The 27,963-nt window shown below is 41.9% G+C and overlaps 2 protein-coding genes across 3 annotated transcripts in view; one reads left to right on the top strand and one right to left on the bottom strand.

The window, feature by feature from the left end:
• Positions 1 to 326: 326 nt before the first annotated feature.
• PRMT9 (protein arginine methyltransferase 9) lies at positions 327 to 14,725 on the bottom strand. 2 transcript variants are annotated; one of them, XM_072121618.1, is made up of 12 exons: positions 14,608 to 14,725; positions 11,282 to 11,430; positions 10,713 to 10,949; positions 9,686 to 9,853; positions 9,274 to 9,376; positions 9,094 to 9,194; positions 7,589 to 7,772; positions 6,191 to 6,374; positions 5,311 to 5,992; positions 4,256 to 4,409; positions 3,334 to 3,462; positions 327 to 2,024 (listed from the first exon to the last, which is right to left on the bottom strand). In XM_072121618.1, the coding sequence occupies exons 1-12, from the start codon at positions 14,641 to 14,643 to the stop codon at positions 1,812 to 1,814; spliced, it is 2,340 nt and encodes a 779-aa protein (XP_071977719.1). In that variant the 5' UTR covers positions 14,644 to 14,725; the 3' UTR covers positions 327 to 1,811. The 2 variants fall into 2 exon arrangements, with proteins under 2 accessions (XP_071977719.1, XP_071977711.1); XM_072121610.1 differs by lacking the exon at positions 14,608 to 14,725 and adding an exon at positions 11,637 to 12,016.
• ARHGAP10 (Rho GTPase activating protein 10) overlaps positions 14,723 to 27,963 on the top strand; it is a 127,740-nt gene continuing 114,499 nt past the window's right edge. Inside the window, exon 1 of the mRNA XM_072121628.1 lies at positions 14,723 to 15,188. Coding sequence (XP_071977729.1) covers positions 15,035 to 15,188 — 154 coding nt within the window. The 5' untranslated portion in view covers positions 14,723 to 15,034. The remainder of the gene's footprint in view (positions 15,189 to 27,963) is intronic.

Here is a 27,963-nt window from a genome sequence, read left to right as displayed (position 1 = left end):
GTGCGGAGTTTACAATTGTATTGTTCGTTTTTCCAATTCTGTTTGTCACGATTGTACTGAAAAATAAAGGAGCTGTGGGACATTTTAATACAGTGAGCTAAGAACACAGCTCTTAGAGGACACCCCCCAGTGTCTTTTCAGGTTTTTTTTTTCTTCTTACACACTGCTGTCAAGCAGAAGGACATCTTTGTCGCCTTGCATATAATGTTGCTTTGAAAACCCATATAAATATCTCTAGAAACTAAATTATATAATCTAGATTTTTATAACTTTTTAGAGTTTGAGGTACATAAAATTGTTGACTAAAAGGATAACTTCGAGAATGCTCAATGAAATAAAAATAGTTTTCCTTTATTACATTTTATTTTGCTGTATAATACTATAAAATTTTAAGGAAACCAGTTACAATAGGTATACATGTCCTAAACCAACATCAAACACCACCATAAAAAAAAATCAAATTATAAAATGTATGCAGATTGCATATTACAGTCATGTGGGTGGGTCCCCTGTACATGAAACAAACCCATAGTTCCATTAGCACAGCTTTATTTACATCTATAGTAAGGTCTATCTATTGACAGAGGTTTACAGATCTGTTCCAACATCACAAGCATAGGCTGGTTGTAATCTAGCAATTATGGAACAACAAATTTGCTGAGTGACTGCTGAATTACCAGTCCAAACGTACAAGTTCTAAACTGAGCTATGAAAAATATTGCCTCTTAGCTACTTTGTAAGGCAGCCCCCTTTAACATCAAGAATGGCTTTCAGGAAGCCTAATGACATGGGATTAAAGCCAAACTGGTATATCTATTCCAAAAGGAACAGATTGCCAACTGTACATAGTGCTGTTTTGATGTAGTTGCATCTCTTCAGTACAGTGGATGGAACTGGACCCCATAAGGAGAACTCTTACTTCCCGATCCTAGACAAAAGTCTTTCAACTCAGCTGAACCAGTTCCCTACACTGTACTGACGAGATGCATAGACATGGAAACAGTGCTGTCTACAGTTGGGAAGCTGTTCCTTTTGGAATAGATATACTAGTTTGGCTTTAATCACGCTTCATTAGGCTTTCTGAAAGTCATGCTTGATGTTAAAGGGGGCTGCCTTCAAGGTAACTAAGGGGCACTGTTTTCTTTATCCCCTCCTGGAAGACATATTTCCCAAAATCCACCAGTGGAGCATCAATGGCTTTAAGTCTCCACAAGCCTTCAAGGTGGCTTTAGTTGGCAAAGTCTCCGTAAGGAGAGCTCTTCCTACCCGACCATGGACTGAACTTGGCACATCAATGCAGCAGTTCCATGTTCAGATCAGAAAATCCGGCAAATACACAGAGCAAGTTTCTTGGTCCGAATTTGCCCTTGTAAGATACGCACAATGAAGGCAGGATAAGCTTCATGTGTTCTGGGAGCAAAAAGAGGAGATAAGCCAATCTAGGCCCAACTTCATGCACCATATACTGGGAGTGGGCAGGAGATTTTGTATCCTGGGCTTATGATGGTTGAAACTGCTCTATATGGACTTTAATGATGTGATGACAAGGTAATAGGTGTGATTCTAGCATGGAGATCATGTCTGTTCAATGCAGTAGACCCAACCACATGACATGATTATCATACCAAATCCTCTCACACGCCACTTCAACATTAGAGGGGTTGCTGGTTTAGAAACAAATCAATGTGAAAGGTTCCTTTTAACATATACCAAGAAATACTAGGTAAGGTGTGCTATAATACAAACCCCAAGTGTAATGTACAATCCCAATCTACAGAAACTACAGTATTCTCCAGCTGCTATTCTGGTGGTCATCTTAAAGTCATACTAACATTACTATTCTGGAAATGTACACCAAGCACAAGTTCTTGTCCTTCATCCACTCTGAGTGACTCCTCTAACACAAAAGCTGCTTGTTTCCAATGTGACATCCCACTGGATGTATCTAAATGAATTTCTTCATCAAGGTGGAGATGATACCAGAATGGAATAGCTGTCACCTGTCCCGATCTACAGATTTTTACCTAGAGGAAAGCAGAATGGATTTATTCACATTTTATATATTACAGAAGAGGTTCAAGGGAATAAGTCACCGTGTTTATGCTGCCCTATCTGAGGGAAGCAGAAAAATATGGATTTGTTATACAGCAGGATTTCATCTTGGGATTGTCCGTGAAAGAAAATTCTCCGATTTCAATCCCCTAGTGAGGTTTATACAATAAAGATAATTTTTAACCTCTTGCTTTAAAATTCTTCTCTTTTATTGCCTTTTTAGCTCCTATAACTCAGTGATGGTCAGTGTGTAAGATTCCAGAGTGTGGGACGGAACTCTCTAAGCAGACTCTACATGATCCCTCTAGTGCTATGAGATGCTGTGTGCAGACAATGTTTACATACACTTTCATTTAGCTTCTGAACATTGTACTAGTATTATCTGATACATAGAAAGAGAGATAAGACAGATCAGAGATGAGATGATGAGATCCATGAGATGCATATTACACATGACTTCTCCCCTCTGTTTTCACAGCCATTACAAATTGTCAGATCTGCGATATACCTGCCCTGGATAAAGAACTTATCCACCTGTAACTTTACTCTCCTCAAGCCGTTGCTTGCCACCAGAAAGTCTCAGTGTGAGCTCGTCCTGGAACGCAAGGGTTAAATAAATCTCGGCCAATGTGGCTACTTTGCACAAATACATAACCTTTTTCCTGTTCCTCACCTCCTCTTTTTGTAAAAGGTTTGCATTATATGTTTGAGATTGTGCAGCATTTATTGAAAGGAGCTCTTCTTTTAATAAATTCTGCAAATTTTGCAACTATGGGCTTCTGATCAGACTGGCATATGACACAACAGTCTTTGTATACTGTCCCCAGGGTTTCTTCTTATGACACCAAGTATTAGCAAAGTTGTGAAGCTTTCATTCTGGCCACTTGCCCTTATTATAAGCTAGCTGTTCTTTAGAGATTACCTCCCAACAGCATATTATGACAGATTATCAAAACTACACAGAAAATATGATCTAGTAGCAGTCACAGATCACCTCCTCTCGCTCCCTATGAACGAGCTCTACCCATGCCTAGAACACTGTCCAATAGAAGTCAATGAACATCTTCAATCTAATGCGACAGCTGCAAATCTCTGACTGCTGTTATCAGAGCAAAGCAGCAGCTCAAACAAGATGACAGCCTCCGTCAAAAATAAAATTAAATACAAAACGCGATTATGTATTAGTATGTGAGAAAATCGTGGGACAACCCCTTTAAATGTAAACGACAAATGTACATACAGTAAGTAACAAAGAGAAACAACAGTAACTATCCACATTACCTTTACTTCAGTAGCAAAGCTAAAATTACTGGAACACGGGTTCATCAGATCCAGCCTAAGCAATTCTACTGGATCACTTAACCGGGCACAGGGTAGGGTGGAAATATTCAAGAAGACGTGTACAGGAACCTGAAAGATTATATTTAAAGAGACATCAGGATTAAAAACAATTCTGAATGTTCTTAGAATATTCCAAAATATAATACATCTAATTTTCAATTCATTTCAGTAGTACATTGTAATCTTCTAGATAACCCTACAGAGTCATCATGGATTCACCTTCATTTTACCACCTGAGATAGACGTTTACTTATGTTAAGTAAGTACTACATATTCCTAAGACAGGGCAGGGGCGTCAATAGTCGCATTTGGGGGAATCCGTAACATAAAATCTTTAGGACATACAGCTCCGCAAACATTAATAAATCACTCCTGGTGATTACATTATTTCTAATTCTCAACATAATCATTACAGGGGTCATGCAACTTATTCCCCAACTAAATAAATAAGGCAGATATTTTAAAAGTTCAACTTCTGGGACCACCAACCAATTATGGGAATTTGGGTCCTTGGTTACTGCTGGGCAATTTATTTCTATATCAAGAGAAACTAAGTACAGTAGTATTTGCCACTAATTGTGCATAAATACCAAGATTCAAAATGTACCAGAGATTGTTGTACACGGACAGAGTGTAACAAGACTTTCTTGATGGAATTCAGATGTTTGCGCTGAAGTATGTGATATTAATAAATGTTGATTTTTTTTTGTTCAACAATAATTGTGAATTCCTGTTTATGGAAAAATAAGACATCCCCTGAAAAGACAACCTAGTGCCTCTTTAGGAATAAAAATGAATATAAGTAACTGTCTTATTTTTGGGGAGAAAGGGGCATCATCAGTACACTGACAAAAATGCTGACCTTGAACTGATTAATAGATGGCGATATGATAAAGCCTAAGGTAGGTTCTGTGCCTTGGACGGCACTCTCCTGCATTAAGGTAAAGGATTCGACTAACATGCCATGGATGACCACACACTGCGGAAAGATCTTTCCTCCAGACTGAAGTAAGCACCTACAACCAGAAAAATACATCTAGGTTAGATACAAGAAGTACACCGACATCATCCAATAAAATTGAATTTCTGCACATTTTCATATTTTACTCCCATTTACCTAGTACAAGCATTGTCAAAATACCAAAAAGATGTGTAATATATACAATTAATATCACCAGCCACTCATAGGGATTTTTAGGATACTTAAAGATATTCGCTAGTTAAAAGGAACATGGGGAGGGGGGACGGGTTTATACAACTGTAAAATGGAAACCAACCACAGGACAATTTTCACTTCTTATACGGTTTTATAAGGGGGCATACTGCTGTTCTGGAAGAATGGCCATACCACCCTGGTAAAAGGCTCCAAGGTATCTCCTAAAGGCACAGTATGTGGTGATCATATCCAATAAAAAGGGTCTGAATGGGATGCTAAAGGGGTTTCCAGAGCTGGAAAAACATGTCAGCTTTCTTCCAAAAAAAACAAAACAAAACGCCACACTGTACCATGGTTTGTGCAGTTACTGCATCTTGGCTTCATTCATCTCTATGCAGCTGAATTGCAATATCAGTACAATAAGCAGGTGTGGTGCCGTTTTCAAAAGAAAGCAGCACACAGTTGCCCATGGTTTGTACGGATATTACAATTCAGCTGCATAGAGATGGATGGAGCCAAGATGCATTAACGGCACTAACCGTGCTCCAGTTAGCCATGCTTTTTGGAAGAAAGCGGGCATGTTTTTCGTCCCCTTGGTACTTAGAGATGCTACACACATTGCAAAAAAATCCACCTATAACTCTACAGGGCTTCCTCCAACCAAAACAGAACTCCAACCATGCAGAACTACTGAAAAGTTCCCTTCCATTTTGTTTCACGTAAGATCATCAAAGCTCAGACAATAGTGGTAGCTCATTTACCTCGCTATGGCACATTTCTCCATCACATCTTGTCTGATCAGACCGCAAGGCTCAACCACATCTAGAATAATGACACTCCACAACTTGTCAGATTTTGGCCTCTGCAAGACATCACCATTAGCTTCAAGCTGGTTCAGCCAAAATTCCAGACTCTCCTTTGAGATGCTGTTTCTTTCGGATAAGCTCTCCAGCGCGGCACAGTGCTGCTTCTCCTCCACTGAGCTGTAGGACTTCACCTTGCCAAGCTGTGCAGCGATCAGAGGTAAAATAGAGAATCCTTCAGACACATCCAGTACATACAGAGGGTCCAGAAAACATTCTTCTGGGGCGAGTGCACCATTTTCATTCCTGAGTGTGCCGTTCTCTCCACGGGTCAAGGCAGATATGACTTTACTTATAGCATTCTTAAAGCTCTGGTGGTACGTTACATTGTTGAGCAAGGCTATCTCACTGGGCTCCAGAACGCACAGCTCTCGCACAGTGCCGGTCTGATGTGTGGTGTGAAGACTGGCCAATGCGTCGCACAAGTCTACCTCACTCTCCATTGTCATGTCATCTGTAGACACACCGCTGTCCGCTGCACCAGCTCTGATAACCATGACCAGATCTAATCTTAAATAACAGTCAGGACAGGACACATCCAGCAGAACCGTATCGCCGGGGTTAACAAAATAACCATCAGCTGTGGAGAGACACAACAATCCAATATGAGTCATATCTCTCATACCACATCTATAGATAACTCAACTTTTTATGTGGATATCATGTTTTTTAAGACTGAGCTACATGCAGTACCAGCAAAACATGCTATGAAATAGAGAAGCATTTCAACTTTTTACCTAAAGTAAGACAGGTTTGTAAAATACATAAAATGATTCACCAGGAAGATTCTGGATAGGGAACACAGCTTGCTCCCAGCACGTCTCTTCACTAGGTGCCGTTGACAGACTGTGTTCATTATCAAGATGTAGGACAAACCAAGTTATAAAGCAGTCCAGCAGTCCTTGTTCCTGAACTACAACCGAGATCCTGCAGGTCTTTCCAGAAGCAATGCTTTCCAAATCCTGGCAAAAAAAAAAACCAAAAAGAAAAAACACACAAGGCAGCATTAGCGAAATCACCTTCTTACGAATATGTACTTTCTGATCAGACCATAAAAATCCTTCTACAGAAGATATGATATTTGTCCCCAGGAAGAGGAGTTAAATTGATGAAGATTTCTTAAACTAAAGCATAGTTTAAAGCGCCACAAACATATGGGCCCTGTGATTATTAATGTTCAGGGAACTGAAGGGAAGTTGCAATGATCTTCAGTAGGTTACTGCTTATGTTGCCATGTTGGAACTTTGTGATAAATAAGTGGGGTTTGGTTAAAGTTTTAGTCACTCAGTCCCTAAAAGGTTTGCCATCACTGTCCTAGTGCAATGCTCAGCAATTGACAAAACTCCCATACCATTGAATGGAGTGTTAGAACACTTCCACTCCACCCATTAGTGAGAACGGGCCCCATCGTGATTGGTGGGGGTCCCAGTACTTAGACCCTCACTGATAAGTTTGTGATATATTCTGTGGACAGGGGCACAGTTTTTACAACCAGGGCTAAGGAGTTGATAACCATTTTGTTGTAGATGGAGTTGTGATATGATGGACCGACATATATATAATACAATATTAAAAAAATTTGAAATTTCCTTTAAAATGTCTGTTCTATTCCTGAAGTAAATATTTAAGCCAGGGGTGAACAACAAGGGCTGCATTGTGTTTCCACTCAACTGTAAGCGGCTGCATCAGTAAATAGCACCCTAGATACACCAACAACCACGCTACAGCAAAAAATTCCACCCCATAAATTATCAGAGTAAACAATACGTAGACCACCCAGAGAGATGATAATACTGGAAATAATAATGATGATATTTTACATAATAATTATACTGTAGACCCCCAGAGTAGACAAAAATCTATCAATCAATGCTCAGCACCACACAACAACTTCTGGTTGGAGTTGATCATTTTGGTGCAGTTGGAGTTAGAGAGTCAGAAGTTTGGCTTACCAAATCTACAGCCCTGGCAACAACTCCTTTAAAAAGGTTGTCTGGCTAAATGGACATGGTGATATAATGCAGAATAATGCAAATTTACTACAAGTAAAATAAAGAGTGATTAAATTAATGCTAACCATTATTGATGAGAAATCTGATTGGAGATTACAACACCACTGTCTCTCAAGCACAAGTACATCCGGCTGTTCAACAGAAAATAAAGAAATGATGTTTACCTGCAAGCTATTGAAGTCTGCAGTCAGCGCCAGGAAGGGCTGGCTCAGTGCTTTATAACCCCCAGGCACTCGGCTCATCTTTTCTGTAGCATACGGCTCATTTAGGTCACTAGATCTACAATGGACAGGACTAGCAAACTGCACAGTGTCGACAATCACACCAGCAACTTCATTCACAAATATTCTGTAAAAAAAATATTAAAGTACATTGGTAACAATAAAGCAAAAGAAAAGAAAAAAAAAAAAAAAAAAAACATATGGCCTTGTTGGTAGTGTCCTGCATAATAAGCACACTATTCTTAGAAGTATACACTATCTGAATGCAGAAAAAAATCTTCAATATTTTTTATATAATTTAGCGTTGTAGTGCAAAAATGGGCATGTGTGATGCACTCTCTCTCTCCCATTGTCTAATACAGTGATTTTCCACCTTTTTTGAGCCGCGGCACACTTTTTATACTTAGAAAATCCTGGGGCACACCACCAACCAAAATAGCACAAAATGACACTAAAACAGTCATATTATATATATAGTTAAGAATACGTGGGCCTGTTTCAATAAACACAAAAGGGATATCTTGGCAGGAATGGTGGAAAGACACACACGAAGCTCTTCCTCAACAGTTCTCAGTTTCTCCCTGTTTTTAGTATATGGTGCTGATTATTATGTGGTTCATATACTGCAAAATAAAGGGGTACAATTAGAAGTACTATGGCCATGAGGCCAGAGTACAAGTGCCAGCTCATATACTCAGCATGTGAGCTGGTACTTGTAGTACTCCAGCCTCATGACTATAGTATTTCTCATTGTTATATGCAGAATACTGCTGGAGTACTAAAAGTACCAGCTCATATGCTGAGTATTCTGCCAACAGTTCATATACTCAGGCAAAAGCTCATATAGTCAGCATTATTGGCGGGCATTACCTTGGCGGTGGGCAAATGCGAGAGTCTCTCTGCTCTCAGGATGATGCGCCGGCCTCGTTGACATCATTTTGTCGCGCGAGGCTCAAAGCTTGCACATGTGTTATTGTAGACGTCTCCTACATTGTAAGAAGCCGTGACTGCGCATCGCTGTGCATTGCCGAGAAACAAAGCACAGGGGGCACCATAGTTTGGGGAACTTTCCCCGCGGCACACCCGACCATGTGTCGCGGTACACTAGTTGAAAATCACTGGTCTAATAGGAGGAGCAGGACCCACTTGAAATCCCAGTTTATTTAAGGAATATTAGAATAGACCACTTGCTGTTAAAATGACCATATTTTCTGTGTCTGGTGAATGTGTTGGGGATATACTATGCATGCCAACCCCTACACACTGAGACAGAAAGGGTGTTCAGTTGAAACAGCAGGTGGCACCATTCTACCATTATTCCTGTAATATGTAGAGATTTAGGTGCTTTTAATAATTGTAAATACCCAAAACATGTATAATTCTGAGTTATATTTAATAAACAGCAATATTCTTCTAGACAACCCTGATGATGGCATGTTCACACTCACCTGTGATGTCTGCGTATCTCGGGACAGTCCACTATCATGCCATATACTTCTGCACCAGCAGGTATCACCTGTCCATACCCATCGCAGTTGGCATCTTTGGGCTTAGAATGAAAGCCAGAATACATTTAGTGATTAATATCACACACAGCTAGAAGTAAAAGAAAAACATTTTTTGCTAACCTTAGGCTCTAGCAGCAAGTTCTTCCAGGCATGGATAAGCGTTTCTACAATCCCTTCACCAAACAAACCGGCATCTACCGTCTCTGTCACAACTAGCGAAACCCTGTGCAGAAAAAAAAATATATATGAAATATTACAAAGACATTATTCTAATATTATCCAGTAGTACAGAGGTGGGGTCTACACCTAGGGGAGTATTTGTGTTTGTGGCAGATCATTTCCAATGCAAGTGCATCTGCAACTATTAAAACAGCTGACCACCGATTCTTCCCACTATGTATAGAAACAACTACTAACATAAACATGCACAAAAACAACCCCATGCAGCTCAAATTGAAAAATGGGCACCTGATTTATAGGAGCCAACAATTCATTAAAGTCTACACGTCATATATCGTAGTAGAAGGGATACCTTTCAGGTATGTGTTCAGGGACTTGAACATCATTGGACTTCATGTGTAGAAGCTTGATCTTGCCTTCCATGTCATTGGCAGCCATCACCTCACAGGCCACGTCAAACATAGTCTTGGAAAGTTCACAGGCATACACGTGAGGGGCACCTGCGCTTGTTGCAAACATGCTAAAAAAACAAACAAATATATTATTCATATATTTTACAATGCGGACACAGAGGTCATCATGGGGAAGACAAAATGTACAAATAGTGCAATGTAAAATACTGAATGACAGTAAGGCTGCATTCAGAGAGCTGTAATGCATCCAACTTTTACAGTCAACTAAAAATACAAACTTGGTTACAACTTCAGATCGATCCGAACTTACAGCATCATAGCATCTTAATGTCCTTAAAGCAAACCTGTCAGGGTGATATAGGACACTAAGCTACACACAGGTCCTTATGGAGTGGTGGTTTAGTGTCACAAATGGCTGTGTATTATTTCTGCACAGGTCTGCAATAATAACATAAAAAAAAAGCCAAAAAAAACCCCCAAAACACATATATGCATATCTTTGGATGGAGCTTGTGTTGTACACCCCTGATTCACTACTCCTGTGCTGTAGGTCCGGCACAAGTGCAATGAAGCCTTAGTATTGATGAGACGCACAGGTCTAAGGAGCACCGAACAGAAGTTCCATACAATACAGCTGCGATGGAGCAAGACGTAATTGCGCAATTTGTGACACTAACCCAAAGATCCATAAGAACTGGTACGCATAATACACACACTTTTTTTTTCTTGCAGCTGTATTACTTCAGAAGTCCCCACCCTTCAGTTCTCTAGTACTTAGTAACATGCTTAAAGATGAGAATCTCACCTGTAATCGATACAAGCAGTATTATAGACAATTAAAAACTAAGTATGAATTGGATTTTTATCTACAACTCGCATTTCTACTAATGTCTGCCTGTACATAGAATATAGACATATTATGGCCATCTGAATGTGGCCTAACTTAATTTCATGCTCTAGACTTACCTTAGTATCCCAGTGCCAGTCCCAATATCCAGCACAGTTTTGCAGCCAGCCTGCACCGCATTTTCAATGGCTTTTTGAAACATCCGATTCCTTTTGACATCATTCAGCATTACAAAGTGCCAGCGTTCCACAAGCCAATTCGCTACACGGTAGAAATTTTCTTTGGCATCAGCCGAATTTGGGTTTAACTTCACAGCCTTATAGAAATAAGCAGCTGCTTCATCTCGAAATCCCAATCTTTGAAAGAGATAAAATCCTATAGTTATCTACATTTCTCTAGTAATCATCTGCAGGTAAAGTCGCAGACTACTAAGAGCATTGTGTGAACGCTTGAAACCCATTGTCTTGTCTTTTCTTTCTGATGGATGGAGTGTTTCAGGATTTTACAGAAACATGAAAATAACGGTAATGTTTACATTATGAAATTGGAGGTCTCTGTGCTGGATCTAACCTTGCTTTAAAGCCGGAGACTGTAATAAAAGACATTGTAGAAAAGGCTCCGTAAAAATGCAACAAACATTCTCACATATTTTTACAAACTTGAAATAAAACTGTGATGTGTGTCTCACCTGAAGAGCTGCTCTCCCATACTGTTACAGATAACGTCGTCATTTGGAAACAGTTCTAGGGCTTGTTCGTAACAATTGAACAAGTCCTGGCTGCGGTGTAAAGCGTATAGCTCCTCTGCCCATTTCATAAGGGCATACTGGAAGGTCTCCTATAAAACACACAATGGCATTAGTATAATTATGGATGTAACAGCAGCCCCAGGCCTGCACAATATTCATACTACTCAGAAAGGAAGGTCCTGCTGTGCTGATGAGTATGTGATGGGGAAAGCTGACATCTGCAGCCTGGCACTGGGTATACAATACATCGTGCCTCCTCCAGGCTGGGCAGTATGGACACATATGGGGTGGCTACCTTATAGTCTTCCCTCAGCTCAGGAGCCAGGCTGAGCACCAGCAGGAAGTGGGCATAGGCAGTGCCATGGTCCCTGTCCCGCAGACACTGCTCGGCGCTGTGCATGGACCGGGCTATCAGCTCCCTCTTGCTGGCAGCCTGCCCAGCCTTCCGCCCTCTGCGGCCCCTCCGTCTACCACCTCCGTTCATTTCCATGATGCCCGGTCAGTCAGCAGCTGGTACACCCTGCCATGCCCGCAGGTATCACTGCCCACAGCCCAGGATAACACAGGGCGATACTGCCGGGAACTAGTGTCATGTGCAGCATCTGCTGGAACGCAAGAGCCAGGCGCCGGAATGTGACGTGGTGACCCCTGATTGGATAAGACACAGAGGGCTTAGTGACACACAGGAGTGTTATGTAGTGAGCCCGGGGTATTACTACAGCTTGTGTTACCTAACCCCAAGCACCTCAGCACATAGAGGAGGTCACAGCACTGCCAAGGCCCATTTATGTATATGGTTTAGTGTCCTGATGGTGGGACCCCCACTGATTGTCACGATCTATAATCTGCAGGCAGTATGACACCAGAAAACCTACAAACAATCCCTCTAATTACCTATAACACGTTACTCTTAGGTCCTTCAAAAGAACCGACGAGCAAAAAGAAAAAAACAAGTACTGACCCAAAATAGAATCAATGAGTAAAAATATAACACAGTCTTTATTAAAAATGAACAATTAACATGATGTAAAACAATCTTTAATTCTGTATTCAACCTTTGGGTTGAAGATAGGGGGGAGGAGAAAGTGGCCACGCCCCCTTATACCACCCCCTAGTCTTCCCACATATAGTATAAAATCTAGATTAGTGGCTCTGACCATGTATATACTCACCCTGTACAATGCCCCATTCTCCCTCCCCTCTTATAGTGGTCCCTTTCTCTACTGCCCACCTCCTTATTATGCCCCTTATCTGCACCCCTTACCGTTATTATTCCCCCTTCTCTGCTGTCTTATGGCCCCTCTTGTGTTGCATAAAAATAAACAAACTGTACTCACCTTTTCTTGTTCCCACGCTGCTGTCCTGCCTCCTCCTCCAGCACGTGTAGACTACAGCAGTGCCCAGAAAGCGCATAGTGATGACATCAATACGCCTGCCAGGCTCTGCTGTGTACAGACACAGTGGTGATGCTGAGAGCTGATCACTCTTTGTATCACCATAGCAATACATGAAACTTTTGAAGGGTGGAGAAGACATATGCTTTCAGCTGATTAGGTTTATAAAACGTATTTGCAAACTGGGTGCGGGTGCGTTTAAAACGCATGCGTTACTGATGTGTTGTGATCGTGGCCGAAGGCCAACTTTACAGTGTGCACATTTCATCAGTCTCTGCATTAGGCTCAGTTCATCGCTGCAGGTTACCATTATACTCTCTGTTTTAGGACAGTGTAAACTAAGAACAGAATGGTGGCTGAGTGAGTAGCACTTCTGCCTTGCAGCACTGGAGTTCTGGCTTTGAATCCCACCCAGATCAACATCTGCAAAGAGTTTGTATGTTCTCTCTGTGTTTGCGTGGGTTTCCTCCCACACTCCAAAACATACTGTTAGGTTGTTTAGATTGTGAGCCCCATGGGACAGGGACCAATTTGACATGCTTTGTGCAGCGCTGCGTAATCTGTGTGCGCTATATAAATAAAGAATTATTATTATTATTATAACAGAAGGTGCAGACCAGCAATGAATAAGAACCAGTAGCAGCGAATAATACATATAAAGCCTAGTGGCTATAAGGACTATGTTATGTCTGGACCCTGTAAAGCAGGGGTGGGCAATTAATTTTCCAGGCGGGCCACATGAGACATTGGCATGCTTTTGTAGGGCCAGACTAATATACTTAACTCAATTCTACCAAATACCAGAAAAAACAGCTGTGTTGCAGCCACGTGACTTCACAGTGGACGGGCCATGTGGGCAGGAAAAGGAGACAGAGCTGCGGTTAACAGGGAAACGCATGCGATTGATAAGCCGATCGCATGCGTTTCCCTGTTAACGCATGTGCGTTCGGGCCGAGGACCGCCCCCTGTGCGCTAGCGTCGCGTTATGAACGGACGCCTAGCGGATCGTGTGACCGCGGCCATAGGGCTCTATATAGTATAGGTTTTTTTTTTCAAGACGTCCCTGCTGCGGACATCTCATTAATGGTGGGGGGGGGCCGGGGGCGGGGATTGCTGTGAACATTTATGTAAAGGGAGGCTCTGCTTTAAACATTTCTTTAATGGCAGGGCATCTGCTTTCAACATTTCTTTGAAGGATGACATCTACTGTGGACATTTCTGTAAAGAGGGGCACTTTTCATTAAAGGGGAGCTCTGCTGTCGACATTTCATTAAAGTGGGACTCTGCAGTGGACATTTTTGTAAAGGGGGGGGGGGGCTCTGCTGTGGGCATCAATGCTGTTTTGAAACAAAGCACACTAGCTGGGCCACGACTGATCGCATATGTGTTTCTATACAAACGCATGCAATCGGCAACCAGCCCCTGGTGTCTTGTATTGTCTAGATGTATGACACCAGGGGATGGTTATCGATCACACGTGTTCCCATAAAAACGCATCAAAGCGCAACCAGATTTGGCATGCAGGCTATACAATGCCCAAGTCTGCTCTAAAGGGAATTAACCAACTACAAATTAGGAATTTTACCAATACTATGGGGTAAAGGTAAAAAGTTTTTTTTATATTTTATTAGTATCATAAAACATAATAATAGAAGCAGGTATAGGGCACAGCCCACATGGAAATACACAACATGGTGTATGGTGCACGCCCACATATGAGCATATGATGATATACAGATTATGCTAATCAAGTTATAGTAATATTTACATATATAACAAGTAGGGCTTAGAAATGGGCACACAGGTAAACAGAACAAAAAAAGAGGCGCAGCAGCAGCAATGGCATCAAGCAGAGGCACAGCCATCACTCACATGACAACTGAAGAAAGAAGTAGTAACTTTTTCCATAGAAGTAAAGCTAGAAGCAGAGACGGTGGAGGAGGGACACGTCAGGCGGGTGACCTAATGACTGGAGGCTGAGGAGGTCAGAGGGGAGGGCTGCAGGAGAAGGAGAGGGGAGGGGTGAAGGAGGATACCGGAGGATGAGGCGGGCTCTGTGTGCAGGAATGTGAGCACTGGGACGGAGCCGACCCACATCCCGCAGGACGGACCTCTCCTCCTCTCAATGAGGCTCTGAGTTTCGGGCTTGTGTCGGTGATCCCCGGCCCGGGCCCCGTGTGCTGCCCTCTCACCCGCCGCCTATTTCTGTGCCGGGTCTCGGTTGCCTATTAAGGGATTTAGAAGGAGGCAGCGCGGCCGGGGGCAGGAGCTGTAGTCGCCCTCCTCCCGCTGCTCAGCAATGGGGCTGCAGCCCTTGGAGTTCAGTGACTGCTACCTGGACAGCCCCTGGCTCCGGGAGAGGATACGGGCTCATGAGCTGGAGCTGGACCGAACCAACAAGTTCATCAAGGACCTGGTGAAAGATGGCAAGAACCTGATAGCGGCCACCAAGAGTAAGTGCCCTCTATGGGACTGCGTGTCACCCTGCAGCCGTGACCACACATGGGGTTATCCCCTGACAGGTGCACGAGCCGGCCAGCACGTCCGATCACATAGTATATGGTGTATCAATTCCTGGAGATCTATGGACCCGGGAGCTGTATTACTATAGGATTGTTCCCACATATTATAACGTGTTACCACTCCCCTGCATAGATGTGCACCCAGTGATGAGACATAATGACAGCTGTCATTCTGTATATAGAGGAATAACTACAGAGAAATTAGTGATTGCAGATTTCTAAGAAAATGTTCTCCAGAATTATTTTTACATGGACAATGCCAGTATTTACTAAAACACAGGTCAGAAACGCCATTGCCTACTCTTCTAGTGTGAAGATTTTTATCTTGGGGTTAGAAAGTTTAATTCTGTCCCGCGCTGGGAGAAGTTCTGGTTCTATGGGACCCCCCCGCTGCCGGAAGGGAAGGCCTGGTTCTGGTTCTATGGGACCCCCCCGCTGCCGGAAGGGAAGGCCTGGTTCTGGTTCTATGGGACCCCCCGCTGCCGGAAGGGAAGGCCTGGTTCTGGTTCTATGGGACCCCCCCCTGCCGGAAGGGAAGGCCTGGTTCTGGTTCTATGGTACCTCCCCCCTGCCGGAAGGGAAGGCCTGGTTCTGGTTCTATAGAGCCCCCGCTGCCTGTGTGGGCCCCCCCCCCCTGCTGCTGGCGGCTGGTCCGGTTGTGCGGGGGCTCCCCGCTGCGGGCGGCTGGCCTGGTTTGATCATTTAAGTCGTAATAATTCACATGTTAGTGTAACAGATTTGTTTTCAGCCGTTGTGGCTGTTTCTGTTATATTTGGAGTTGACCCTGACTATTCTGCACCACTACACAGTATGCCACTAGCCTTAAAGGGGTGTTCCAGGACCTCAAAATTGATGGCCAACTACGGCCTGTCCTTCGGCATCCGGGTCAGACCTGCATCTAACTGCTTCCAAACACCAATTGAAAATTTGCCCAAATCTGTTGTGGGTTTTACGACCGTCCTATGTTTATGGGACCTCTCGAGTCTTCTCTTCAGCAAATACAACATGGGCACATTCTACTTCTGTGTGCATGAGGACACCATGATCTATGCTGCAGGTTTCTACATATATATCTGGATCCTTATCCTTATCATGATCTTCACGGTTGCTGCTTCCTGTGACATACACACACTCGCCTACAACATATCTCTATGAAGTGAGAACATCCTATGTGTATTAAGGGTGTTCTCCGTTTCTTATTTGTACATTTATTTGTTCATGGACTTTTTAGCTCTCTGTATATATTTATTTTGGTGATTTTTCTTTTACAGTAGAAGAATAATATTATTGGACAGTGAATCTCCTGTAATATTTGTTATGAGGGAAGAGCTTGTGCTAAGGACGGAGGATAATGGCTGCTGGAGTCCTGAGAATCTGCATATATTTATATTGGGGCTGTAGAAGATTTGGTTAGTCTTAGTGTTAATCCTGATGTATCCTCAAATGGTTAGAAATCTACACAGACAAGAACTATCTTGGCAGGAGGAGAGTAGTAATGGCGCTGCTGTATGATGAATGCCCAATTCAGAACCACTCCTTCATATTCTAAACATGACTGCACTAGTTGTGATGTTCACGCCTCATCTACTTGTGTTCTTTTATCACTCCGGGTTATTGTTTTTGTTGATCTGCACGGGTATAGTCTTTGGCACGCACCATTCACAACACAATTCGAGTGCAATGTGTGAACGCAGCCTTACAGTGAACCTTTTGATGTGTCATTCGTGAAACAACTGATCACTAACTAAAGGACCTTCAGTAATCTCTCCTACACCACAACCTCTTCTTTACATTCTCTAGTTTTCAGATAAAACGAGAAACCCCTGTTACAATGACTTGTTACCACTCCTGATATGTCTGTTTATATATGTTTTTTTACCATGAAAAGAGCTTATTGTGTTACTTCTCCTAAAAATGTTAGAATAAATTGAAAACTGCTGCTGCGGAGAATACAGCAGCTACTATAGGCCCTGGTGATTAGGAGGTCCTGTTTCCATATAAGGTGTAGTAATGGATAACTATAGATCAGTAATAACAGGCATATTCTTACAATGGGGCCAATACACAATATGCTTGTGTATTATGCATTGTTAATTTGTTATTTTTTCCTAGTCTGAAACATCACTGTTATATCACATGTATATGGGACATATCCTATATTATTTTTTGGTTGCTAAATCATCTCCATCTTTTATGTTACTTTTATATATTTTCTGTACAGTGATGTACTGTACTGGAAGTATCGGTGTACATAGACGACACTGTGTGCATTATTGCTGTACTGTGACATCGCTGTGTGTACTGTGACATCGCTGTGTGTACTGTGACATCACTGTATTATCCCTGTACTATGATGTCACTGTGTGCACATTATCCCAGTAGTGCGACATCACTGTATGTATTATCCCCATACTATGACTTTACGGAGTGCATTATCCCTATACTGGATGCATTATCCCTTTACACTGACGTCACTTTATGTACTAACCCGGTAATCTTGCATCACTTTGTGTATTATCCCTGTACTGTGACATCACCATGTATATTATGTCTGTACTATGATGTCACAATGTGCACATTGTCCTTGTACTTAGACATTATTGTGCGCACTAACATTACTAGAACCTACAGATAAAGCATTACAGGCTCAGGTCTTGGTAGTCACAGTGAATTGGGTCTCCGTTGAACGTTTTAAATGATAAGTACACGCCTGTGGTTTCCATGATCAGATTGCCTGAGGTCCTATTCCTTCCCGTGTTTACAGTCTGTATTGTGATGACACATGAGCTGCAAACAATGGACCAAGGATCTGTTGTTTGCGGCCCAAGAAAGCACACGTTCATGTACATGAGGGTTACTACTATTTTGGGTCCAATGCAAATGGTTGGATTGGTGATACTAGGGAGATTAACAGAGAAACTGAACAACCAGGAACTTAGGAACACAGAATTTATATTTTATGGAGATGTGATTATATACCAAAATATATACAGTAGTGTTATATATATAGATAGATATCTCTCCGATAACGTGACTAGAGATGAGGGACACCCTTGGCCATGGCTGCTTGCTAGGAGTGTCAATTTGTCAGATTCGCTGTTCTCATGGGCCGAACCCCGACTTTTGATTGCAAACATCAGGTCCGCTTATCTCCAATTGTGACGTCTTGTGAACGCTGCCGTTTTCATTTCACTATTTTGTTATTTATGAAGCTTTTTTAATTGTCATTTTTAAGCATTTTATATCTACTGCCGGTAACGGTATGGCCGCATTCACACGACCGTTTGGGGAGCGTATATATTGGCAGCTATGGCGCCCAGTCTTGGTATGGTGCCGTGCCCGCAAAAAAGATGGAGCAGGCTTTCACTTTGGCCGTAAGAACGACTGTGCGGCTCTATTCTCTATGGAGAGGGGAGGGGTGAGCAGTGCTACTCCTCTCCTCCCCAGCAATCCTGCCATATAATATTATATTTGTATATGTCCCCTATAATTTGTAAAGCGCTGCAGAATTTGATGGAGCTATAAAAATAAAGATTATTATTATTAAGCTCAATTCATCTGTACTACTGAGCTGCAATACCAGGACAAAACCTGGTCAGGTGTAGCGCTGTTATTAGAAGAAAGTGGCCATGTTTTTCAAGCTCTGGACAACCCATTTAAAGGAAACCTACCACTTGAAGTGGCAGGTTTCAGATGGAAATACCGGGCACCAGCTCAGGGTGAGCTGGTGCCGGAGCTTATTTTTGTTAGTGTTTTAAATCGCGGTTTAAAACACTTTTTAAACTTTATAGCCGGCGCAGGCAGGTACGCGCTCGGCGCTTACCATGCGCGCGGCTCTCATTCACTTCCTATGTAGCCGCGCGCATGGTAAGCCGAGCGCGTACCTGCCTGCGCCGGCTATAAAGTCTAAAAAGTGTTTTAAACCGCGATACCGCGGTTTAAAACACTAACAAAAATAAGCTCCGACACCAGCTCACCCTGAGCTGGTGCCCGGTATTTCCATCAAAAACCTGCCAATTCAAGTGGTAGGTTTCCTTTAATTCCTGGTGCAGTCCACAGTCTATAAATCTATATTTATTTACAATCTATAACCAATAATTCCTCACAGTTCCCGGGCGCTCCTCTGCACATACCTAGTCTCCATCTCCTCCCTGAACATTCATGAAGGTGTGATAACAGCGCGATAACAAACCTTATTATGCTACCATGACCAATGACCTTTGCTTGTGTAACACAGGGTGGAGAGCTCACTTATTGCACATAAATCACAGGCTTTCTTGTAATTTGCACGAAATTACAGAAAATTGTGTCAAAAGTGTCTTGTAGCAAAACTGTTCTAGTTCCTCATGGACAGCTTTTATAGTACCACAGTAGATTATAATATGAAAGCTGAGCTCTGATTGGCTATCATGACCAACCATGTTTTTGACATAATTTTCAGGCACAAGAGTAAAATTTTTCTAGTATGGGATCCATATACCGTATATACTCGAGTATAAGCCGACCCGAGTATAAGCCGAGGCCCCAAATTTTACCAAAAAAAAAATGGGAAAATCGATTGACTCGAGTATAAGCCGGGGGTGGGAAATGCATTGGTCACAGCCTCCCCAGTGTATATAGCCCGATAGGCCCTGCCCCAGTGTATATAACCGCCCCCCCCCCCCCATTTTGCAGCACACCAATACCATTGTAGCGGATGGATCGCACAGAAGATCTACGGGGGCTGCCGGAAAGGCGAGTTTTGATTTATTTTTTTGACTCGAGTATAAGCCGAGTTTGGGTTTTTCAGCACATTTTTTGTGCTGAAAAACTAGGCTTATACTCGAGTATATAATGTAGTATGGTAAATCAATATGGAGTAAAGAAGAGTGATTTTAAGTTTACCAAGCAGGTGGGAAAAAGTGGTCTACTAAGTTGTTGTCTCTTTCAAGATTTTTACAAAGTTTTTTTTTTATCCTCACTTGTACTACTGATGTTATGTATTGTTGTTTGACCAAATACCATAATCGGGCCCGGCTTACCCGGGCAAGTCCGGGGCCCAAGGGCTCTGAAATAAAACTATTTCGGCCCCCAGATCAATTGTACCTGTGTTTCTTTAAGACACTGGTAGAAAAGATCACCTTTCAGCTCGTGTAGTTTTCTGCCTCTATGCTACGCTCGTTGGCTGAGCAGGGGTTGACAGTGTGGCTTATGGAATGCGGCTTATGTGGGGACAGTGGCTACGTAGGGGGAGGCAGTGTGGTTTATGGGTGGGTGGGGACAGTGTGGCTACGGTGGGAGGGGCAGTGTGTCTTATGGGTGAGAGGGACAGTGTGGCTATGTAGGGGGTGACATTGTGGCTAAAGGGGGAGGGGGCAGTGTGGCTTTAAAGGGGGACACAGTAAGACTACCTGGAAGGGGAAAGTATGGCTAGTTGGAGGGGACAGTGTGGCTTATGAAATGTGGCTAGTAGGGGGACAGTGTAGCTATGTAGGAGGGACAGTGTGGTTACTGGGCGGGTGGGGGGAGCGGGCATTCTTGCTACTGGGGGGAGACCCACTGAGGCTCGGTCGCCCAGGGGCCTGGAGCCGGCCCTGACCATAATAGATCATGTTATGGCTTGTAGGTCACGGCCTGTAGATGTATCATTTGTTTTTATCATATTTAGACTGTCACGCTAACCTAACATAATGTCATGGTGTTAAGTGATGAGATAAGAAATTTGATAATGATGTAGTAATTTAAAAAAAAAATGTTATTGATCGATGTGTTAGTTAAAATATTTCATTCTTTGGCAGAATAATATTAATAATATTTATACAAAATCCAAATTTCTAAGAATATCGCTATTACCATGAAGAAAAAGGAAAAAGATTGCAGTTGATGCAGAGACAAAGGTCTTTTGAAGTTTATGTACCTGGTCTGTCAGCAGCACAGATTTTGGGCAAGATTTAACCAAAAAGGATAATTTTGGAAGTTATATGGGTTCACATCACGTTTTTTGTAAAGCACCCAATGTTTATGCTTGGTGTTCACATTGACAAATAGTGGCAGACTGAGGCATAGTTGTTACCTCTGTCTGTCCACTATACCTCCCATGCGTGAAGAAATGCTCTCTCCAGAGCTTTGCCGAGTGCATATGCCCGAGGGGGGATCCAGTGATGTCACTGTCCATATTAGGACAGTGACATCACTGGAGGAACACCCCATTCATTGGCAGCAGCCAATCGCGGGCTGCTGTCAATGTACAATCCTACCCTCACATCCCACAGTAAAGCCAGGACACGTATGGCAAATAACGAGGTGTGAACTCTGTCTTAGTTTTGTGTTCTTTTGTGTGTGTCCCCCACTGAAGTCTACTACAAATACAAGATTTGCTTTCATGAAGTGATGAGTCTTCTATGAAAGTGTTATCCCATTCTTATCCATGCCTACACAACGGGGACACCAGGAGGAATTGGCGCAATTTCCTGCAAGCTATTGTGAAAAGCTTCTGGAAGGATATCCAAAACATTTGACCCAAGACATAGAGTTTAGAGGACATCTACCATCAGATTTTCTGATTAGTAGATTATTACTCACCTCCCCATCCCATCCCCGTTAATATCCATCTTCTTTACTTATATTTTAGAATACCCGTGTTTTGGCGAAAATTAAAGTTTATAAAATATGCAAATGCCTAATGTAATTTACTCCCGCCCTTTAGGACACCATCTAAAGAGCGTTCTGAGAACCAGGGACTTCTCTGCCAATCTGGTGCATGTGAGAGAATGGTGCTCCTAGCACTGCTGCCAGCGAGAGCGAGCTTTCAGAGAGCCGATTATGAATGCTCCATAGGTGGTGCCCAAAAGGCTGTGAATAAATTATATTACGGAAGAGCACATTTCAAGAACTTTAATTTTGTCAAAATGCGGGCGTTCTAAGGTATCAGAAAAGAAGATGGAAAGTGGGATGAAGGGATGGGCAGGTGAACAATAATTCTCTGCCTTGAGGAAATCTGATGGTAGGTGTCCTTTAAGGGCAAATATTAATAAAATGTATGTAAACTTTTGACTTTGCAGAAAGTCATAAAAATGCCTTAAAAATTCTCTCTTTCTCTTTCTCTTTCTCTTTCTCTTTCTTTTCTCTTTCTTTTCTCTTTCTCTCTCTTTCTCTCTTTCTCTCTTTCTCTCTTTCTCTCTTTCTCTCTTTCTCTCTTTCTCTCTTTCTCTCTTTCTCTCTTTCTCTCTTTCTCTCTTTCTCTCTTTCTCTCTTTCTCTCTTTCTCTCTTTCTCTCTTTCTCTCTTTCTCTCTTTCTCTCTTTCTCTCTTTCTCTCTTTCTCTCTTTCTCTCTTTCTCTCTTTCTCTCTTTCTCTCTCTCTCTTTCTCTCTCTCTTTCTCTCTCTTTCTCTTTCTCTTTCTCTCTCTCTCTTTTTATTAATACTTATTGACCTACAATAGCAAAGGTTTATTCTGATTTAATATCCAGTAGTAAGAGAAACCTGCATATGTCTGTTATATAGTGTATAAAAACTTCTAGCTTTCAGCTGTATACAGGCAGTCCCCTACTTAAGAACACATGACTTACAAACTATTTCTAGTTACAACCAGCGCTCTGAATATTGGCAATTTACTGTATTTTAGCCCTAGGCTACAACAAAGGTGTCTGCAATTAAACTTTATTATTAATCCTGGTTCATATTACAATTCAACTTTTTAAAAATCCAATTGTCAAAGTTACAAATATACAGTTCTGACTTGCACGCAAACTCAATTTAAGAACAAACCTACAGAACCTATCTTGTACGTAACCCAGGGGCTGCTTGTATACTGTAGGTTTTATCGTTCGATTCATCACTTTGTATTTTATTCTCCTTTTTAGTTTCAACCAGTAACTGCTGTGTCTTGTTTTGGTTAATGTCATGATACAATTTTTGCTTTATTTTTGATCTTCGATCTCCTTTTGCCAAATGTTAAAAACTTCCTTCAGCAGTCTGAGGCCTTTTTGTAACCTGAGTGAAGTTGGCCCCCCACCTTGTTGAAATCAAACAAAATTGGTGTCAAACGTTTGTGCTGGTTTGTGCAGCTGAAATTTTCGTTTGCGCCGCTATCGTTTTTAAGATTTTAATGAAAGTTTCCACAGGTCATCAGAGGTCAACCAGCCCCCCCACTTTGCCCAAATCAAACAAAACTGGGACCGAACAATTCTGCTACGTTTGTGCTGGTTTATGCTGATCAAATGTTTGTTTGTGCTGCTTTTGTTTTGAATATATGAACAAAAAATTAAAGTTCAAAAGTTCAGCCAGCCCCCCCACATAAACCGAATCAAACAAAACTGGTTTTCGTTTGTACCGCTATCATTTTTAATATATTCATACTTTTTTGCAGTGGTCATCAGAGTTAATTTCTTCCAAAGTACAATGGGGCAGATTTATCAAGCTGTCTGAAAGTCAGAATATTTCTAGTTGCCCATGGCAACCAATCACAGTTCCCCTTTAAAATATTCATGAGTACTGCTAAAAAGAAAGCTGAGCTGTGATTGGTTGCCATGGGCAACTAGAAATATTCTGACTTTCAGACAGCTTGATAAATCTGCCCCATTGTGTTTGCTAGCTCCCCCTGGTGATCAAACCAGGGAAGTGTCACTAGGTTTGTTTTTTACCAGTTCATCCTAAACACCTCAAACACCTGAACATAACTTAAAAATGATAGTGGCACAAACGAAAATTTTTGCTGCACAAACGTAGCACTAACATTTGACACCAGTTTTGTTTGATTCGGTTAATGTTGGGGGGGCTGCTTGAACTTTTGAACTTAAATTTTTTGTTCATATATTCAAAACAAAAGCGGCACAAACAAAAATTTGAGCAGCACAAACCAGCAAAAACGTAGCCGAATTGTTCGGCACCAGTTTTGTTTGATTTGGGCAATGTGGGGGGCTGGTTGACCTCTGATGACCTCTGGAAACTTTCATTAAAATCTCAAAAACGATAGCGGCACAAACAAAAATTTCTGCTGCACAAACGTAGCACAAACGTTTGACGCCAATTTTGTTTGATTTCAACAAGGTGGGGGGGCCAACTTCACTCAGGTCTTTTAGTAGGACAACTTTCTTTCTGGTCCTCTATTTTGATGTACTATGTATATAATCTGTCAAAAAAACAGAGCACCTTTTCATTGTGGCGTCAATTGAGGAAAGCTCATTAACCCCTTAGATGCCATATCTTCCCAACCAGCTGTGTATTGAGATGTCCCTTCCATATACATATGATAAGGGGCAGGACAGAATATGTTGGATCCCATTTAAGCTGACAATAGAGATATTCCATGTAGGGAATATACAAAGAGCCAAGCAGGCATGTGTATAGGAAAATGGATCGATTTGTAATCGCTTCTGAACATTCAACCAACAGCTTTCTAAGAGGTACGACCATCTAAACAGACCAGACTGTCTGCATTTTTCCTGAACATTGATAACAGAATGCCTTTCTTGCTCATTCTTGTCTTGCTCTGCATTTCTCCTGTGAACTTTGTTGTGCGGAGTGCTTCAGAGTCTCCTATGTATTGGAAAACCATGTCTTCTCAGGAATATTGCTTTCCATAGAGCAGAGGTGGCACTCGGAGCCCTCTCTTTGGCACCCAGGCCATCACCCAGCACAAAGGTCTCCATTCAGGACTCAAGACCAGAATCAAGGAGGAGTGGACAGAGCTTGATTATTATTGTAGCCCCTTCTCTGAACCTGTGATTCACCCTGTTAAGGGGACAAATTTCTCCTTCTTTCTCCTGTATTGGTGTCCTCAGGGCACCAATACGTTTTAACTCTAAATTGGCATTTGGCCCTTTGTGAAAAATATGTGGCTTTTGCTTGTAGTTTTCGGCACTCGGTCCCTAAAAGGTTCGCCAGCACTGTCATAGAGCAAAGGTGGCCTCTATTTGATACCAACAGTTCCAGAGAAAGTAACATTTCTGTTTGATCTGAAATTTTACAAAAATGTTATTTCCTAAGGATATAGTACCACAATTTATGTATAGATTTAATAGAAAACCTGGTCGTACATGGTGCTCCCCTTGTTTTGCAAGCCACGCAGAGCAGGTTTGCCTCACAATTACACTGTAATATGGCAATATATGATGCAGCTTTCTCCAGATTTTGGGAGTCTTCCTGGAATAGTGGGGCTATGTATGAGGGTCTGTAGTATTGTGGCAATATATGGACAATCACATGTCCTGGTCCAAGGAAAGACATTAGCAAAGTAGTGTGTGTTTTCTATGTCCTTGAAAAGGTTTATGTCAACTTTTTCTTTGAAAAGCCAAAACTTCAAGACTAGCAAGTTTTATGATTTCCTTATTAGTTAACCTTGCGGCAATAAACTTTCGACTGTGAATATTTGGGCTGTCTGCTTCCTATGATAGTAGGGTGATTCAGCCGAGTGTTGTAGCCACAGACTTGGTCTTGCTGACTCAGTGTGGATGTCATGAGTTTTTGCATCACTTGTTACGCTGATGTCATCCATGGCCCAGGGCTAGGATTAGGATTTCTGATGTTTTTTTTATTTTCTTCTTGCTCAAATCTTGACATGAACTGATGAAGTTGTCAGAGGGTCTGATGAAACGTGCTGCCGGCAGGGTCTTTGACTGTCCCTGGTCCTCATTGCTCCAAACTTTCTTGGTGTCTTCCAATCATCAGAATCAGGTTACACAAGAGGTTCCTTCATTATTGTGAAAGTTTAAAAGTCCGTGCTCTACTCCTAAAAAGGTAGACAATATCCTATGTTTCGAAGATCAATCTCCCCACTCCAATATAGTCAGGAATGGAAGATTCTTTGGCGATACTTTGTCCATGCTCCCTATAAAAAGTGTATAAATTGTTTTATCCCTACACCTTGGTGATCTGCACGATCCGATCGTCCCTTTAGGTCAGATCTATGGCTAACCTTGGACACGAAGGTGGTTCAAAGCTTGCAGTGGACACTTTTTAAAGGATCTCCGAAAGGTCTTCAGTTCCTGACCATATTAGAGTGGTGAGATTGGTCTTCGAAACAGAGGAAATTGTTTATCTTTTAGGAGTATAGGACTGATTTTTAAACTTATTTTGTGGACTTTGGGCACTTGTAGGAGTTTGCTCTTTGTTGGCTGCTGCTTATTACATTAGGGTTACAGAACCGAGTGAATCCGGTTCTCCATCGGCATTAGGGAAATGCATTCAGAATAATTGTACTACAGGTATTACCCTTGTACTGTACAAGTAGCACGCACTCTAGTCCATATCTTCTGAACAGCAGATACAGTAATGTTCACCTATCGGGTTCAAGATAAGGGTACACATTTAGTAAAAAGGTTTAACTCCTAAGCAATGGAACCTTTTCAACATTCGTTTCCAGAGACCAGTAATTGGATTTTTATTGAACTTCTAGAATTTCGGACACCTTTGCCTTTAAAATATCAGATAAATTACTTCCTTTGTCTCAATAAACTGCAATGCTGACATTAATGTTAGGTAACCCATTTTTTGGATGCATCCTCTTCTATGCAACTGCTTAGGGTCATTATAGCAATTGTCTAATGGTTGTACAAAGAAGACACAGCTAATCACGTGGGTATATCATATGACTCCCTCCATATTTATACCAGTAAACACTGAGACTGCAGCACAGATGGGCAATGGAGGGTTAAACTTTCTGGCATAAAGTAAGAACGTCTACACAGTTTTAGTTATACGACACAAAGAATATGTCTTAAAGACAATGTTTGCATGTTATCCCCTATCCACAATCTGAGGTGAGGTGAGGGCCCAACAGCTGGGACCAAAGAGATCATGAGAACAGATATCCAACGTCAGGAGTGTTGGAAATTGCCGAGTACATTGCCTGGTTATTTTGCGGAATCCCAATTTCTGTCTATGTAAATGGACAGAGGAAAAGCCGGGAGGAAGATGGAGGACGAAGGTGAATTTATTCTTTTTTCTTTGGTCTTAGGAAGTCCCCATTTACTGTCCCAATTCCCTGGCCTGAAGTAATGTGGATCATAATCCATGGGGGAATAATATACCAACAGGAGGAATCGTACATATTGTATGAATCCCTTATGTGATCCTCCTGTTATCATACAGTAGCAGGAGGGCATGGGGGAAGGAATAATCATGAGGGAAACAATCAGCAGCAGGAGGGCATATGTAGGTGTACGGAGCTGTAGGCAGTGTCAAGTTTTGCACCTTTTGATGTTTTCAATGCTACCATTTTTCAAACGACAGCCTTTTGATCACTTTTTTTTTTTTTTTTCTCCCAAAATGGAAAAAAGGTGACATTTTTGACCGTGGGCGGTATTTTCCGGGGAAAACCTTTGTTATATTTTGATTGGACATTTTGAGACCTGGCGATACCCAACATGTTTATGATTTTTACTGTTTATTAATATTTATATCATAGTTTATACGGTTGAAAAAAGACACTTGTCCATCAAGTTCAACCAAGGAAGGGGTTGGATGAGGAAGGGATTTAGGGGAAACAATTCTCTATGACATAACAATCAATGTTATTTAGGTGTAAAAAGGCATCTAGACCCTTCTTGAAGCTAAGCTATATCAGTTTTAGCAAAAGGGCGGTGATTTTATTTATTTATTTTAAATCTTATTTTTTACTATTTTTCAGACCCCCCCCCCCCCAGGGTACTTTAACCCTAGGTTGTCTGATTTATCCTACCATATACTGCCATACAATAGTATGGCAGTAAATGGGTATATTTCAAATC

Source organism: Engystomops pustulosus, chromosome 1 (assembly GCF_040894005.1).
Source record: "Engystomops pustulosus chromosome 1, aEngPut4.maternal, whole genome shotgun sequence".
Classification (NCBI taxonomy): Eukaryota; Metazoa; Chordata; class Amphibia; order Anura; family Leptodactylidae; genus Engystomops; species Engystomops pustulosus.
Note: the sequence above shows the minus strand (reverse complement) of the source record. Positions and strands in the feature narration are given on the sequence as shown.

Coding starts and splice junctions, on each gene's coding strand:
- PRMT9 (XM_072121610.1), bottom strand. CDS start 11,831: ATGGAAATGAACGGAGGTGGTAGACGGAGGGGCCGCAGAGGGCGGAAG. Junction 11,431..11,636: donor AGCTGAGGGAAGACTATAAG/GTAGCCACCCCA, acceptor TGTGTTTTATAG/GAGACCTTCCAGTATGCCCT. Junction 9,854..10,712: donor ACTGGCACTGGGATACTAAG/GTAAGTCTAGAG, acceptor TTGTTTTTTTAG/CATGTTTGCAACAAGCGCAG.